The 13,718-nt window shown below is 41.9% G+C and overlaps 1 protein-coding gene across 2 annotated transcripts; it reads left to right on the top strand.

Annotated features, from left to right (window-relative positions):
- The first annotated feature begins 4,374 nt into the window (after positions 1-4,374).
- socs3b (suppressor of cytokine signaling 3b) lies at positions 4,375-8,847 on the top strand. 2 transcript variants are annotated; one of them, XM_034213326.1, is made up of 3 exons: positions 4,375-4,715; positions 5,445-5,790; positions 5,972-8,847. In XM_034213326.1, the coding sequence occupies exons 2-3, from the start codon at positions 5,662-5,664 to the stop codon at positions 6,515-6,517; spliced, it is 675 nt and encodes a 224-aa protein (XP_034069217.1). In that variant the 5' UTR covers positions 4,375-4,715; positions 5,445-5,661; the 3' UTR covers positions 6,518-8,847. The 2 variants fall into 2 exon arrangements, with proteins under 2 accessions (XP_034069217.1, XP_034069226.1); XM_034213335.1 differs by lacking the exon at positions 4,375-4,715 and adding an exon at positions 4,726-5,221.
- The last annotated feature ends 4,871 nt before the right edge of the window (positions 8,848-13,718 follow it).

Below are 13,718 nucleotides of genomic sequence, written 5' to 3'. Positions count from 1 at the left end.
AAACGAGTCCTTCGGTGGGCGGGAAAAAAAACGCGTCAGAATCGTCACTTCCTGTACTGACAGTGGAGGTGTCCTGAGAGTGGAGGTCTGCACCGGAACTGTCCTGAGAGTGGAGGTCTGCAGGCAGGCTCCCACATGCAGAAAGTTGCTATCAGAAACAATGCCTGACGTGTTTTGGACGTAATCTCGTCTTTGTTTACATTAGCAAGCCTCGCTAACACTCAGAGCTAACCTATACTGTATAGCACATGTGTTTAAAAAGCAGGAAATAAAAAAAGGAACTCACCTTGTGATAAACCCGCAAGAGAAAAAGCATTTGAGCTCCATACTGTTTAGGAAATAATCTTTGATGTGGTTTAGAACAGGATGGCGTTTTACAGCAGAATTTAACTTTATCTCCGGTAGAATTCTGATCAGGCATTAGCTCCATCTCCTCTCTTTTTTTTTTTCAAGCTAAGGACCCAAAATCCGCGTTTCTCTAACAGGGCTGCAAAAGGGTTATGGCTAGAAAGGATCCGTCTTGTGTAAATATGACGTCACGTTCTCGTTGTAACTCTCGTTGGAGTGGCTCGGAAACACATCTACAGCAGTAACATGATGCAACATACACATTAATGCAGCAGGATAATAGTAAAACACTGAAAGGGAACATTTTATTGCACCAGGAGCTATCTTGGGACTTTTACTGCGACAACGTTGACTTGCCTGTCAATAAAAAATAAACCATAGTGTTGGTGATCTACAGTGTTGTCATTCTTCTTTGAACAGCAAGACCGCTAACACCCTATTTCAACAATCACACTCCCTGTCATTGACATAATTAATAGATAGTTTAGCTTCTCACCATAATTTGCTGTGGCCCACTGATGTTAACGATCGTAACTGAAAGGCTGCCTGCCAAACGTAAACATTCAGCCACGTGACTTGCAAACTCTCGTGAGAGTTTTACACTAAACGGATCCTTTCTAGCCATAATAATCCTGCAAAAGAGGGGTATGAGCAGTATGAGGCATGGCTACAATGGGTGAACTGTTTGGTATTTTAAGCAAAAAACTTCACAGACATGTTTTGTATATGGCCCTACAATATATTTTTCCAATATAGCATAATACTGTAGGTCCACTTTAAAGTACAAAAAGTAGAAGTACAGATTATGGAGATTGGTCCATTTCAAAATAATATATACAGTATGATATGTTTTGATTATAATTATTGATCATTAAAGTGTTATCAAAGCTGGTAAAGGTGCAGCTATAGTTTTAATGACTTAATTTACGGCAGGGTAGCTGTTAGATTGAATCCAGGTGTAACTAAACTCCTATTTAAGTGTTGATCATATTGTTTATCATTAATCTATATCTGCAAAATAACTATTACATAAATGTAGTCGAGTAAAAGTACAATATTTAACTCTGAATTGTAGTGGAGTAGAAGTACAAAGTATCATAAAATGGAAATACTCAAGTAAAGTACAAATACCGCAAAATTATAGTAAGTAACACCACTGGGCTATAACAAAGACTTCACTTAAGCATTAACACAAAAGCTTTTCATATAAATCCACATGACCCCCTAATAATATACTTAATTTTCTCCAACTTAATACAACATATCTTATTCTGTAGTGAAATGTTGGATGATTACAATCTTTCCTTCTAATCAAAATGTGTCATCTGGCCATCAACGTGGCAAACGAGAGTAATTGTCTTTAACAGTGTTGTGGTAATGTTGTATGATTCAAATATCAATACCCTTTATTTTAACCTAAAAATGTATTTAGCAGAGTTCCACAGCAAAGAGTGAGCACCAGCGCTGATTTATACTCCACAAGTAACAGTATTGTTGTTATTCTTATTATGTTTTTGTAGTTTGCACAGTTTAGCTTTATTTATTCATAAGTTTTAGGTACGATTTTATTCAATTTATATATTATTTTAGTTTGAAAGAAGCAATCACATTTCTGTTATTTTAGCCTTTTGCAGGTGTGACTTCAACCTTTCAAAGTGTTCAGTCATGCGGGACAGACACAGTGTAAACTACAGTTTGTTCCAGGAACAAGTCCTTAATTATAGCATCTGTAGACTTGAAACGAGCTACACCCAGTTGATGCTCATTGTTATAATGATACTGCTGGTATACGCTCACATGGTTAGTGGTAAGTACTCATTTTAAGGTTGTTATTATAGCATTATAATTATTTAATATATTATTATATCCATGCAAAGGTTTACTTTTAATATGACATTAAAGTAATGATTAAAAAGAAAAACTGCTACTTTAAACTTTAATTGTTTAAAGTTCTACTTTCATGTCATAGGAGACATGTTGTTCTAATACTTCATGCACTGTGTTAGACAGCTAAAGTAAAACAAACTTTAATGGGTATATCAAATTCATTTAGCTGTGTATACTACCCTACACAATTTGAAGTACTTCATTATAACCTCAACCCAATTATTATACTTAATAACAGCTAACCCAGCCAGATGTAACACTTACATTCTGCTTAAACGTTTTATTTTTCACCCTTTCTTATTTTCTTTTTCTTTTATGATTTACTTGTTTCAATAATATTATGCAATATGCAAATATATGGAAGTATTTCAGGTCAGCAGTATACGGCGGTTGTTGCTCAAGAGCACTTACAGTAAGTCAGAGGTTTTCCTGACACAACGTGAGCTCGAGGCACGTTATCTTTAAACATTGGCCAGATAAGTAGCTACAAAAGTCAATCATCTTTCATGTTGTGAGGACAGAGAGTAAAAGGGGTTAAACTTCGGAGGCAGAATGTATATGTGGCTTTATTTTTAACCTGTTAAGCCCAGAGCCTGTTTTTCAGGTCTCAGGCTCGAAAATGACATTCCCAGAACAAATGACCACATCTTCCCTTCTAAAAGGGTTAAATTAATCATCTTTTTTCTCAAAGCAAGGTTACACCTGTGAGTTGGATGTAGAAGTGTCAGAATCAATATATATGTTTTTATTTTAAAGTAAATTCAGATTGAACACAGTAAAAAAATGTAAATGATTGTGTCCGTCAAAAAAAAGAATACTTATAGTGAAAACCACCCTTGAATGATGGGATGGTAGACTAAAAGCTTTAGGAATCCAAACTACAACATATAATAAGTACCCTGTATCAAGATTGATGCAAAACAAGTGAAATTTGACCTTTTTAGAGAGATTTAGCACAAAAAAACCACTCATGGGGTAATTTGGGTGGATTTGACCTATCTCTGGCTCCCCTTGCTCGATTTTGCTGCTTGACATCTCTTTCTAACCGTCAGAGCCAATGGAATCGAGTGGAACTCCCACATACTCCTTATTTGGTCATGTGTGTGTGTGAGACTGACGCATAGCCAAATCCGGAAGCTGCGATAACTCTGGTGGCTACAAGCAGCTAACTTTTACTCTCCGATTTTTACATAAAAATGGAATTATGGATTATAAATGAAAAAAAAAATTCCACAGAAACATTATCAACCTATGGATTAACCGATTCATTTGCGTTTTTCCTCGTTTTAATGCCATTGAACAAGTCTTTTGATCAGATTGACAGCTAAGGTGAGACGATCTCCCGTAAAAGCTACGTAAAGGTATGTGTTGTGATGTCTGTGTTTGCTTCCCCTGTCGCGAGTTCGGATCACTCAGTGATGATACTATACCTAAATAATCTGTGGAACCTCAGCTTTAATCGGATATCTTGTATGTGCAGCTACGATAAGTAATAAGGGTCTTTTATCTTGAGTTCTGTGCCAAAGTGCGTTTCCCTCAGGGGTCATTTAGATCCTTCTTATGAGACTATGTTTTGTTTTGGTAAAAATGGTTGGTATCGTCAGTTAGCTGAGATTATTCCTGTTAATCTGGTATAACACATTAATAGGTTCTTAAATATTAAGATCCCCTGAGACACAGTGTAGTGAAACAAAAACAAAAAGTACCCGCCGAGGGGGACCTTGGGGCTTAACAGGTAATCAGTGCAGAAAAATTCAAATGAAATAATATATCTGTATATCTATATTTGTGTAATTGAGATAAGTAACATAAGTAATCGAAGAATTATACTTGCAAATGAAAAGGCTAAATTAATGAATATGTGCATATAGCATAACACAGTAGGAGTAGAGCAGAGTGCCTCGTTTGTCATTATACTGGGTTGTATGGAGGTATTCATGTTAATATGCAGACTGACTCCCCATATACATCTGCCAATAACATCTGTAACATTCATATAATAATGTAACATAATATTCTGTAGTGTTGTTCCACATGCAGAGCTTTTAACTTGCTCACCTTGTGCAAAAGGGAACCCACCAGTACCAGGAAACAGCCCGGCAAAGGTCACGCTGATTATTTATTGGCAATCTGCCAAGAAAGAGCGCGAGCACGTGTGTCTGTTCTGTGCGTGTGTGCATCGGCGTGCGTGTGTTTACTGGAAGAGCCTCTGCATGGAGGAGGAGGAGCCTTACGAACATCGGCTTTACTCACTGGAAACAACCTCCAGTAACCTTCCCCGACACACGGACACGGTCTCTCCGGCAGATACCGCCGCCACATTCCTCCGCTCTGGAAAGAAACCCACACACTTTTTTGGATACTTTTTTTGGATTTTAATGCCTGAGTTAATAACTAATTTAGCACTACTCTCGGGTAGTTTGCGTATATTTTCCTTTGGCGACGAGCGGCTGCAGTGCGGGGCTGAGCATTTCTGCGAGGTAAGTTGAAATAATTAAAAAGACATCTAAGCACTGCATCATTCAAGCCTTCATAATGACTGAACAATGATGTGATAATGTCAGTAAAAGCACAACAGTTATTATTTACTGTTGGGCTGTTGGTGCAGTGCAGCCCAGGAGGATGGAAGTGTATTTTTTGGGTTGTTTCGCAACACAGCGGCTGTGGACCGTTATGCTACTCCGCTGTCCCGCACTGTCCGGCGGCAGTGAAGCCGTCTTAAGGTCCCCTTCACGGGCTCAAAGCCAGAACAAACGGGACACCTTTTTAGTCACAGTGAAACCGGAGAATGGGGCCTCAGTGGCTCGGCCGAGCCGGGAATAAGGAGTTATTCACTGAAAGAGGGGGATAAAGCAATCGCGCCGGACTCTTTCACAGTGACCCCGTTTCTGAAATCCCTTGTTGCGGTACGCCCGATCGAAGACAATTGAAAGCAATCAGGATCCAGTTGCTGTCGGGCTGCGTATTCAGCAGCAGCTCAGTGCGAGTAAGCGAGGATTCATTTAAACTAAATATAACCTGCTGCATGCCCAGTCTTGTCATATGCATTTGTCACAGTCGCCATAACTGTATTTTATGGGGGTAAACCGAGAGCTCCAGTGGGGCAAAGTGGTCATTTATTCATGCTCATGTTTATGAATGAGTTTCAGTAGCCTGATCTTTCTGAATGAGCCTCATGTAGATGTGTAATGTGTGCTTCCTCTCTCCAGCTGTGTTTAGGTGCTCTCTCCCAGCCCCTCTCTGGATGCATCAGACTCCCCTGCCCCGGGGCCCTGGACCCGGTGTGTGACCCCGTCACCCTCACCCCATTCCCCCTCTCTCCCATCACCCTCTGCCCCAAACTCCTTCCCACCTGTCACCCTCGGCGCTCCTATTCTGGGCCCCCTGCCCCTCAACCAGCGGGCAGAGGCAGGGGGCCATGGCGCCATGGTAGCCTTCAACGGACGCAGCCCCCTCGCCATGAGCAGCGTGAACCCTCCAGAGGCCAGGGTTCAGGGGACCAACTTCACCCCACATCACTACAAGCCCTTCAGGTCACATGCACACTACCAGCAGGTCAGTCCCACCTGAGACTCCTAGCTGTGTGTTTTATTGAAGCATCACTATGCACAGACTGGGTGCTTCAGGGGGTTTCAGAACAGTGGCTTTATCTCCATAATGATGGAAGGGTTGTGTAAAACATTTTCAGATCAAGATTTTTGATATCACATATTAACAGATTTTCTACCTTTTTCAGGTGATGTGTGCATTAAGAAAGCTACAGGAGAGTGGGTTTTACTGGGGGGCTGTGGGGGGCCGGGAGGCCAGCTCCCTGCTGCACTCTGAAGCCCCCGGCACCTTCCTGGTGCGCGACTCCTCGGACCACCACCACTTCTTCACCCTCTCTGTCCAGACGGCCCGAGGAACAAAGAACCTGCGCATCCACAGCGAGGGAAATGGCTTCTTCTTACAGCCGGATCCCCAAAACACCCAAGAGCCCCCGCAGTTTGATTGCGTGCTGAAACTCATAACGCACTACATGGGGAGAGATGGTGGAAGGAGCAGAGAAGGGGCAAGTGGAGGGAATTCACGAGAGTCAAAAGAGAAACGTTTCAGTGTCTATCTGATCCACACGGGCGGAGAGAGAATTCCCCTGGAACTGAGGCGACCCCTCTCCAGTTCCCTCTCGTCCCTGCAGCACATGTGCAGGAGGACCCTGAACAACCTGGGGGGGTCGGAGGGAACCGAGCAGATCCCACACACACTTAGAGATTACCTGGAGGAGTACGACGCTCCTATATGACTGACAGGAACCCAAAAGTTCCACTATAGACCAGTTCTCAGCGCACATGAATATGCGCTACTGACCGGAGTTAGCCAATGTGAGGTCAGTTTTTTCATGTGACCCAGATCTGCTTCGGCGCCGACGGACACCACCGGGTCTCACCTCTGGAATGAGGAGTGGGATTTAGGTAGCAAATGATTACCTCGTCCGTCCTGCCTTGCGAAAACTGACCACTAATGTGAGTGGCAAATGAAGCAAGGGCTAAAAGGTCAATATTTCCTAAGACAGACGCAGAGCAGAGCCTCGTAGAAGATGAACCTGATTGGTCGATATTAGCGACGACATGATCAATACACCAACAGTGGTTTTATTGTGCTTAAGAAAATAAACCCTCTCCTCTGTCAGCCTGACATTTAGAGCTCTGTGGATCAGCGGACAGAAAGAAAGACCCAAAGAACAGAAAGGTTCACAGGGGTTGAGTGAAGGAGGAGTCACAGATAAAAGGCAAAGTCCAAGCGAGGGGCACAAAGAACATACAGTATTTGTTTGTCTGAGTGTGTGTGTGTGTGTTTGTGTGTTGCGGTGGCGCACACATTTCCACTGCTGCTTCCCGCAAATGTTGCCTCATAGAGAGGAATGGGAGAGCAGTGGTCATGCGCGCTAGCTCATAACCCTAACACACACACACACACACACACACACACACACACACACACAGACACACACACACACAGGTAAAGGCCAGCTTGTAGATTTTGTGTTGGCGTGGGAACAAGAGAGTGCAAAAAAAAAGGCATTTCAAAGCATCTTCTCCTTCTCCTGTTTGTTTCTCCTCCATCACCTTATTCTCTGCAGCCCTTTGAGTTGCATGTGCGCTTTGACAGTGACAGAAAACAGGCTGCTGTTGCCGAAACAAAAGCTTGTTACTGAGACAAAAGCTTTGGCACGGCACCAAACAAAACAGCAGAACTTATTTTTGACCAGACTGGCTGGAAAAATGTCAGTCTGACACTGTTAAAGCTCCTTGGGGTATGACGACAATGAAGATGAACCAAGACATTTGGGATGAGGCAGGGTGCGAGGAAAGACCGCACGAAGGAGAGAGAAGAGCGGGAAATGGGATTAGGAAAGGGACATTGAAGAGAGCTAGGGAGGGGGCTAGGGGGAGGGAGAAGGGGGAGGAGACATACTGGTATACTGCTAAACAAAAAACATTGATGTGATGGATGTCCCAGACTTGGAGGAAATGATGGGGCTCTACAGGACGCCGCTCCTGTAAATATAAAGCCACGTTCGCTAACATGTGAAAAAAAGAGTTATGGCTGAGTCTTAATTCTGATTTTAGATTTTTGTGATTTATTCCTTAACATTATCATCTCAAACGTATTTCTTTTTGTGTTCTCTCGCTTTCTCTCACACCGCTGTTCATGAAGGAGGAAATGTTATGTGTTTTTATCCCTGTAACTTTAGAAAGGCTTCTCGTCCCGTCTTACCCGCCATGGTTACCTCTGAAGCAGGAGTGCACAGTTGGGTTTCTCTGTCTGAATGTCAAAGGAACACAAGACTTCCTTAAAGTGATTCTCAACAACAACAAAAAGCCTTTTGTAAACTAGAAACTCGGATTTGATCAGAACTGTTTTTTTTGTGTGTGTGGCTGCAACGACAGATTCATTTAAAAATGAATCTGCAGATAGATTCTTTAAAATGTCAGAAAATAGGAAGAAGTGTCCATCCCGCATTCTCAAAGTCAAAGGGAATGTTTTTAAATGTCTTGTTTTGTGAGTAGAAAGCCCAAAGTAATTCACTTTTCACTGATTCAAATGGAGAAAAACAGGGAATCTTAACAATTGAGAGGCTGAAAATGGCAATTTCTGCAATTGTTGCATGAAAAATGAGTGACTAACAATTAATCGATTATCTAAATAGTTGGCAATTGTTTTTCTTTACTAATCATTGCAGCTATGTTACCCAGTGCTCATACTTACCTGTGATCCATATTGGAGTGGTAGCCTTTTCACATCAGAACATTTTGACTTAGACAAGAGCGCTCACATAGAACAATAGTGATAAACAAATGTTTTGGTCAAATCTCAGTCTTATTTTTTAACACCATGTTTTTTGTGTACATGTGTAGCACCAGTAGACTACACGTGTATGTGAATCATTTTGTCTTTTATAAAGACTCTCTCGCAAAAGGCTGGCCACTAGTCTGGCAAAATACAAGCTGTAATATCTGAAATGACAAAGCATTACAAAAAAAATAAATGAAAAGGAAACGTTGCACATATTTATATTTCTAAAATATTTCAATAATTTATATTAAAGAGCACTATTTTTACAAAAGTCAATGCATTTGCCCTGTGTGTTACTTCATTGTTTGTTTCTCTGCCTCCTTTTCTCTCTCTCACTTTCACTGAGTCAATATTGACTGGATAAGCTCTAACTTACCGTAATGTATTGTGAGGCAGTCTGTATTCCAGCAATGCCCGGCCTCACAACCACATTATTATCTGACAAATGGGATTTCCTAGTTAAACAAAGCCGTGTTTATTCAGTCGGCAGGCTTTTAAAAAAAAGCCGGACTGCGGTGAGCACACACATTCATCATAGGGTTAAAATGACTGCAATCATCACTTCTTGTTTTTTTCTTTTCTGCAAGAGCATTGTGGGTAAATTCCATAGGCATCAGAGAACATATAGAGAGGGGTGTGGCCACTATTTTGTCAGGCGTGCCCTGCAGTTGTACACAACACACAGTAACAAAGGGATTCCCAGAAACATGCAGTTATGTTAACACCATCACACACACACACACACTTTGACACAGCAGTTACTGTGTAGAGCTCACTTTGGGCTGGACCTAACTGGAAAGGAATGCAGTTGGGTTTTATACATCCTGCCTGAGGGACTGAGAGATGATGGTGTCCTCCATAGAGAGAGAGAGAGAGAGAGTGTGTGTGTGTGTGTTTGAGGTCAAATAGGTGAAAGGGTCCACGTGGAGGAGATGTATGATGGTCTGTGGTTTTGGTGTGCAGCTGATGCAGTGTGTGTGCATTGCTTTTGGTAAACCTTAGCAGGAGGTGAGTTTCTTCATTTCTATATTCCTCACACATGCGCGCACACACACACACACACACACACACACACACACATACACACACACACACACACACACACACACACACAGTTCCCATTCCCTGCATACCTAGTGTTCTGTCTGAGGCTGGCTTCCAGGAAATGAGGCACTTTAATTGAGTTGACTTTTTACGGCTCGACTGGTGATAGTGTGTGTGTGAGGGAGAGCGAATGAGGTGTCTTTGTGAAAGAGAGCGTGTGTGTGTGTATGGATGTGTGCGTGTGTGTGTGTGTGAGAGGGAGAGAGAAGAGGAGAGATGAGAACTCTACCTGAAGAGACTGGAATAAAAAACAGAGCAGTTCTTAAGTAAAAAAGGTGAAAGGAGTACTTTACGCCCCACATGATTGTCTTAAATCAACTACTAATGTTTTTACTAAAGTATACTAAGATTAAACACAAGTCAAAAAATCCTGATGAATGACACACACACACACACAACCACTGTTTTTACAAGTTACCTCAGTAAAGGTAATTACAATGATCCAAAGGCTCCGTTCCGTAGTTCCTTATTTTACTATGACACTTACAGGAAAACATGTGTGTCAAAAGTTATTGTTTGTGTGGTTGTGGGTTTTCGTGTGAGTTTGACACTACTTATTTATGGGAAGAAGACGGAGCAGGCAATTATAGATAAAATTGCGCTCCAGGGACCAACAGAAATGAGCCTTCTTCCCAAAATCCAACCAGAATAATCCAGTTTTACACACACACACACACACACACACACACACACACACACACACACACACACACACACACACACACACACACACACACACACACACACACACACACACACACTGTCTAAATAAGCCAGCTCAGCTCACTATGACTCATTTTATGTTCCCCATAGTTGCCTGGTTAGTGGGGCTGGAATATTTTGCCTCTCGTGAAACTCACACAGTCATAGAAAGTCTTTCCACCATGATTCATTTTTTCGGGTAATGACTTGCTGTGTCCTGCTCAACAGTTGTCAACATTGTCCCCGGCCAAGCACAACACCCCAGACTCTCAAACAACTGAGCTGAGTTTTATATTCTTTCTCTCAACAATCAAAACATTCACAGTAAAGTTTGGGCAGTCTGTGTATTCAACTCAAAGGAAATGTGAAACAAATGTTTTTTAAAGTAACATTCTTGCAGTCTGATTAAAACTCAAGTGGTATTAACAGTTTCTGTATTCATTGCATTATTGAGCTCATGCCAATGTCAACGGCCTGGAAGGTGGAAAGAATATTAAAGGGTTAGGAGTATACCCTGCAACGAGCAATCCACAGCGTTCTTCCAGGAAGGAGCTCCGGTTTGCTGATTATTTCTTCCAGGAAGGCTTTTTGTTGGCTGATCTCCGCTTATAGGAAAGACGTTCGGTTGGCCCATCAGCTGGAGTATTGTCACAGCCGCTTCTGATAAAGCCAAAGCAGCTTCCAGGAAACCAGAGATTTACCCTCCAGCATTCCATCATTCCTCCAACATCAGCGCACAGAGGGAGAAAGCCAGGGAGCAGGAGGGGAGTAACAGGGACACAAATCAATAAAAACCATATGGGAAGCATACAGATGGTCAAATGCACTCAAAATGTCTGCATGCATGTATTTGTGTGCATGCATGACCTCATTGACTGCCCACCTCATTGTGACACACTCAAACCACAATGTTTTCTATGCTCAATATATACCACCATCCCCCCCAAAAGCACACACAGAGGTGGACCAAGTACTCAAATCAGATTTAAATCAAGTAATACCACGATGAGGAAATATGTTTGCTCAAATATTTTATTTAATTAAAAGTACAAAAGTATTAGAATTGAATATACTAAAAGTCATCATTACCCAGAATTTAAGGATGATAATAATTGCAACATTGCATTGTAGTTATTGCACCAATAATGTGTTCATTACTTTGATGTTTCAGCTAGTAAAGGTTGAGCTAATTATAATTACTTAATATACTGCCAGGTAACTTGGAAAATGTCCCCCCAGGGATCAATAAAGTTTTAAAAAGTTTTATCCCCGCCCCTGAGCTTTTCCAAGTAGTATTGGTTGGTGCTCATGTTGGATCATCATTCCATTTCCATCAGAGAACGAACAACACGCCACACTGTGTCATTTGTTAAATTGCCTTCATATTTTCTGTCCATTGACTTTTACATGAACAAGAAGATGGATCTAACCGCTCATTTATCGTTAGCAGCATGGCTACCGTTAGCATCCTGGCTAAAATTACTGTCCAAGAAACATCCAAAAGAATCCCAATTTAAATTTCAACTGCATGTACATCGTTAGGTAATACGATACGAATATACTTTATTGGTCAGATCAAGTCTGACATTTGACTTGTGTCACAGCAGCTCCATTTGCAGCATCAACATAATAACTGAGAGAAACATGCTCAAAGACCCTTTAGCGTAGGCCTACATTTGACCTTTGATTTAGTATAGGGATTTTGTATGACTTACTTACTTTATAGACACACACGCACGCACACACACGCACACTCTCTCTCTCTCTCTTTGCATCTGAAAGTCAATCATTGTGATGATTTTCCAGTAACACCTGGAAGGCCTAATGCAGATGGGTGTGCCCATGTTGTTACTGGCGGGAATAACGAAAACCTGGGATGACCTGAAATGTACAAAACCGGTTGCAAAAGGCATTTACGACTAGTAGACACACTCACATTGTTTTATCCAAGAGGCGTCTTTTGTTGCTGTTTTGCTCTCCACTCACAGCTGTGCGAGTGTAGCGGCAGAGACGCTCGAGTGCCAAATGACTTACTGTAACAGCATGGACTCAGACCAAACCCTCCAACACTCTCAGATGTCACTGTGTCCCTTTGGCCAGCAAACAGGACTGCATAATATTTCAACTTTAGACTGCAGCTGACACGCGTGCGTAAAAGCACCAGCATATGCACATACATATGTGGTGAGTAAGGTTTTTCTTTGGTCATGAATGAATAGCAACACCCATGAGTTACCTCCAATTATGGAAGAAAAAAGAAGGTGAATCTAATGCATTCAAAACACATTGTGAGAGTCAATTAAAGCACACAAAAACATTACTTATCTAGGTGAACATTACAATCAACTGTACGAATTGGCACAAGTAGAAAAAGTGTGTGGCTAGGTGTCAGTCTTTTGCCGTGAGTCAGTTACATAATTTAGACATAAAAGAGGCTCCACTGCCCCCGGCGTTCCTTATCCATTAACAGACGCGCTGCCTCCCTGAAGCGACACATACTGCACTAACTGGAAGATCAGAGGCAGATATTGACCTTCATATCTATAAAATAACAATTGGGGTTTGTTTACAAATGACTCAATTTTAAAAAGTTTTCACTGCAAATTAAAACTCCCATAAACCCTCAATCCAAAATGGACATTTTGAATATGAACAGCAGCGCTTTTCTGCCAATAACTAACAGGCTGCTCTGTTTTATTTCAACAAGGATCCGATTGAATTAAACAAGCCTCAAGACTGAGCCCTCTGCATCAAGTCCATTCTGCCATTGACCTGCCACAGCATGGACCCCCCAATATAAAACAAATGGCACTTCTCAGGCTCAGTGTGCATGTGTACGCATACTTAAGTGAGTTTGAGAACAGCCTAATCATTAAGGAAAAGTTATTGCTTAATTTAAATACTCCTTTTCCTGCAATAGGTGGCATTAAGACACACATACACACACACACACACACACACACACACACACACACACACACACACACACACACACAATGTTTTTTAATGTGATCACATTTGTTCTTGAAAGAAGAAAACAGGGGGTCCACTGTGTGTGTGCAGTGCACGCCAAGCAGTGTATAGCATCTGAATGCAAGAGCCAATCAGAGAGCTGTAAAGACACTGAGCCCCCCAAGTACTGCTGGTTTATAGGGCTCAGCTGCAGAGAAGTCACATGACTTCCCAGAGAGTGAGAGAGAGACAGGGAGAGAGGAGTGGGCAATGTGGGAATGGAGGATGAAGAAGAGGAGGGGGGGAAAGAGGGTCAGGAGGGAGACAGGAACACTGCGAGGGGTGAACTGAAGGTCTGGTAAATGAATGTTGAAGAAAAAAGGTCTAAA

This window comes from Gymnodraco acuticeps, unplaced genomic scaffold, assembly GCF_902827175.1.
Source record: "Gymnodraco acuticeps unplaced genomic scaffold, fGymAcu1.1, whole genome shotgun sequence".
In the NCBI taxonomy this organism is placed as follows: Eukaryota; Metazoa; Chordata; class Actinopteri; order Perciformes; family Bathydraconidae; genus Gymnodraco; species Gymnodraco acuticeps.
This window is presented reverse-complemented; position numbering and strand designations above follow the sequence as displayed.

Coding starts and splice junctions, on each gene's coding strand:
- socs3b (XM_034213326.1), top strand. CDS start 5,662: ATGGTAGCCTTCAACGGACGCAGCCCCCTCGCCATGAGCAGCGTGAAC. Junction 5,791..5,971: donor CACATGCACACTACCAGCAG/GTCAGTCCCACC, acceptor TACCTTTTTCAG/GTGATGTGTGCATTAAGAAA.